Source organism: Pistacia vera, unplaced genomic scaffold (assembly GCF_008641045.1).
Source record: "Pistacia vera cultivar Batoury unplaced genomic scaffold, PisVer_v2 Contig204, whole genome shotgun sequence".
Classification (NCBI taxonomy): Eukaryota; Viridiplantae; Streptophyta; class Magnoliopsida; order Sapindales; family Anacardiaceae; genus Pistacia; species Pistacia vera.
Genome location: NW_022196007.1, coordinates 1,610,821 through 1,614,871, shown reverse-complemented (window position 1 = coordinate 1,614,871; position 4,051 = coordinate 1,610,821). Strand labels below are relative to the sequence as shown.

General features: G+C 32.6%; 1 protein-coding gene across 1 annotated transcript; it reads right to left on the bottom strand.

Moving 5' to 3' along the window:
- Window positions 1–237: 237 nt before the first annotated feature.
- Window positions 238–1,366, bottom strand: LOC116128769 (protein PYRICULARIA ORYZAE RESISTANCE 21-like). The gene is made up of 3 exons (XM_031414520.1): window positions 1,343–1,366; window positions 1,170–1,251; window positions 238–1,080 (listed from the first exon to the last, which is right to left on the bottom strand). The coding sequence occupies exons 1-3, from the start codon at window positions 1,349–1,351 to the stop codon at window positions 431–433; spliced, it is 741 nt and encodes a 246-aa protein (XP_031270380.1). The 5' UTR covers window positions 1,352–1,366; the 3' UTR covers window positions 238–430.
- Window positions 1,367–4,051: the final 2,685 nt, after the last annotated feature.

The window sequence follows — 4,051 nt, the reverse complement described above, 5'->3', positions numbered from 1 at the left end:
CCCAAGCGTTCCTTGCATAGAAAAACAGAAATTTTTTTTTTTTTTTTTCCTGTAGGAAGACAACGGATGAGAAAAAGGAAGCCAATAAAAAATGGCACATTTTACGATATATATATATTCTCGCAAAAGCCAATAAAAAGTTTACAATAGTAGGATTACAATTTTCCACGCAAAAGCCAATAAGAAGTTGCACCGTTTACTATATTAGGTTTACAATATTTCCACGCAAAAGCCAACAAAAACTGTTACAATATAGTGACATTCCTTCTACGAAAATTGATGAAACCTCTATACAAAGAAGAGAAAGACACATGCCCACACCCACAAAGACTTATCTATGAATACTCCACATAATTAACAAACCATCAAGAAAAATAATCAAACTAGACGATTGATCGATGACCATATGCATCGAGCAAGCATTATTTGATTACATAATCGAGCAAGGGGGAGGGTTTTCTTCACAATAATAGTAATAACCACCACGATTCCTGCAATAATAAACCCTGTTGCAACCACAATCACAACCACTACCCCAACTATCACAAACTGGCTTTCCACAATAATCACCATAACATGGAGGTCTCCCACAAGAAAGGTGTTGACATGGCCCCCCTTTCCGCCCCTCGGAGCACTCCCTGCAACACACCCCACACGGGATAGGGTAGCCGTAGGCTGGTGGACAGCCCAGTACCGGTATCTTGGTTGGCGGAGTTTGTGGTAGTTTAATAACAACAACTTCAGTAGGTGGCTCACATGGTTTTGGTTTATCTCCGTCTTTTTGGTTTCCATCACATGGCTTTGGTGCGTCTCCGTCTTTTTGCTTTCCACCACATGGTTTTGGTTTATCTCCGTCTTCTTTCTTTCCATCACATGGTTTTGGTTTATCTTTCCTTCCACTACATGGGTTGGCAGGCGGTTTCTCTTTTTTCTTCTCCTCAGGCGGTTTGATTTCTATACTTTTGATTGACTTACCGCCTTTGCAGCGGATCTTTTGCATTATTTTTTCAGGGCTGCAGCAACACACCACTTTTATCGTAACTGTGTTTTGCTTCTCATCGTAAACTTGATCTTGTATTTCTATATATCAAAGTTCAAGAGAATTAATCAAATCCAATAGCTTACATATTCATGCACAAATATAAACACACACAGACGGAGAGACTCACGGGGGATTTTACAAAGTATTTTCTTAACTTTCTTGTAGCATTTGCTGCAATTTAGGTCAACTTTGATCACCATTTTCGTGCCCTGCGATTATTAATCAGAAAATTTAAATGCTTAAGAAGAAAATTAAATGTCAAGAGAGGAGAGTTAAGGAAGGTGAGATTAGTTTGCAAACCTCCGCCATCTTTGAGAGTGTTGATAAGATCTGAACCTCAAAGCTTAAGGATCAAGACTTGTTATCATTTATATATACACTTGAATAACTTCTGTTATGAGTTAATTACAAAATTAAAGCCCAGATGTCAGGTGACGTTCTCCAACTGACGTAGGCTTATTTACCTCGAAAATGACTTCAAAAATTATTGAAGGATTAAAGGGTAATTAATCTTACTTTAGACTTTTAATTATGCACATGATCAAATATGTTATTATATGTATATAATCACAAGCGTGCTCTTATACCTTTGATTATCCCACACATCAATCACTTAAATATTATTTTAACTATTACATCCTTAATCCATCTTATAGTATAATTTCTGGCTAGCGGTCTTCCCATGCCTTATTCGGAATGAATTCAATTTTATAATTACATAATGATTGTGTGGTAACATAATTTAAGATTATTTATTAACAAAATTTGGCAAAATTGACGCATAAAGATGTAATGATGACCTTACAACCCAATTTAAGATTAATTAAAGATATTCAAATGAAGGATGCGACTTCACTAATCAGAAAACGTGTGCAAATATGTAACTTCCAGTGGTAATGTTACTTTATTATTGGCGTCAACTTATTGGATTGTCACAGAAAGTATATAAAATGTAAAAAAGAAACCTTTCAACCGACTTCACTTCTTTCTGCCTCATCCCCGTCGCACTTTTTTTTTAAGGCGTCCGACCTATTTTATACGTACCTCAATTAATCTTCAAAACTCTAAGATTAAGGGCTGGGTCAACCTCGGGGCTAATGTTACCGGTCGGGTAAAATTCAGTAGTCACCTCTATCAACAATTAAGGTGAATCGAACTCAAAATCTCTGGATAATACCCCAAAGTCACTATTCAACCACTCGGCTACCCAAGGGTGGTTAACACCTCTTTTTTGTCCTAGCTATAGCATGCTTATTAAATCACTAGTAATTTCATGTACATGTGGAGACCATTATAATTGATGTAGAAATCTTACAACAAATGTATAATATCGCTAGCCTCCCACTGTCTAAAATAATACAAACGCATTATTTATTAAATATTGGTAATTTTAGTTTGTATTCCTTAAGCAACATGAGATACCATCCAATTCCACACTCACAATTGCTGTAAATTTATAGCTTTATGGAAATTATTGTGCCTTTACCAATCAATTCAATCCTGATAGCAATCAAACACATCACTTTCTGTAATTTTATGAACCAACCAGACCAAAATAATCAAATCCTTATCTTCCTTTCCACATGATGAGAACAAGTTGTGTCTGGTTCAGTTTTTCGATAATTGTATTTACTTTTAAAATAGTTTTCTTCTAATTCAATATATTGATTATCGTAAATTTTAATTAGGAAAGACAATCTATATAACCGTTATTACCTATACATATATAAAATTATATATATTAATATATATTATATAATATATATTATAATATTATATATTATATATATATATAATAGAGTAAAACCTTTATAGTCATAATGTTGGACTAACTAAATTTATAATATGAGGAGTTATAACTTATAGAGTATATTACAAGATTAAAAATTATTGTTTTGATTTCTTATTTTATAATTCATGTTTTAGTAGTATTAGAATTTCAATTCATTGTTTCAGTAGTTTAGATAGTATGAAAGGAATATCAAAAGAGTCGTCACAAAATTGATGTGATCAATACAAAACTTCACTATACTATCAAATGGCTTTAATATCTTTATTAATTATCCAAATAAGCAACATATCGTGTATACTTTAACTGAAGGAAAGAAACAATCCTGAGGATGATATATTACGGAAATACCAAATTTTGGTGCTAAGAAGCTCCAAACATGTATTAGAAATATTTTGAATTCAACAAGAGGTGTCCATTGTTGACAACTTATTACTACTCACAGATAAAGATATGTAACAACTCAAAGATAAATAAATTATTGTCTCAAACAACTTTAGATAAATTGTTATTTCTCTTAAACATTTAATGTAACATAACATATATTTTTTTATAATATACATTAATAATTTTATAATGAGACAAGTTCCTTCGGAACTTAAAAAAACTATAATTTATTATAATGATAATTTATTCTCTTTATGCTACTCGTTGTCAGATTTGAAATCAAATTTTTTTTAATGAATACTAAATTTATTCTATATATAATAAGTACTATTTATACTACCGTCACTAAAGGAATACAAAGGAAAATTTTAGAAAGGAGGCAATCATCATTATTGAGTCTGAACCTCGCCTGAATCATTATTGAGTTGAGTTTGATTAGTTAAAGTAACGAGGAAGAGAATGACCAGACGGTGAGAGAGGAACACACACAAATAAAATTATATAAACTTTCTTAAATCTTAAGAAAGCGTACGAGTGACCAACATCAAACCATACTGCGATTTTGCACTGTAACGGATGTTGAATGCTATCATCAAGTATTGTACCTTTTGCTCTGAATGATTGAAGCAGCCCCTTTTAATAAAATATAATATTGTAATGAGCATGCGACCACCAACAATAATACATGGCTTAAACAACAACAGCCACTTCTCGTCGTAAACAACTTTTCATATATCAAAGTTCAAGAGAAAAATCAAACCAATAGCTTACATATCATGCACAAATACACACACGAGAGACTCACGTTGGATTACACAGTATTTTCTTGACTT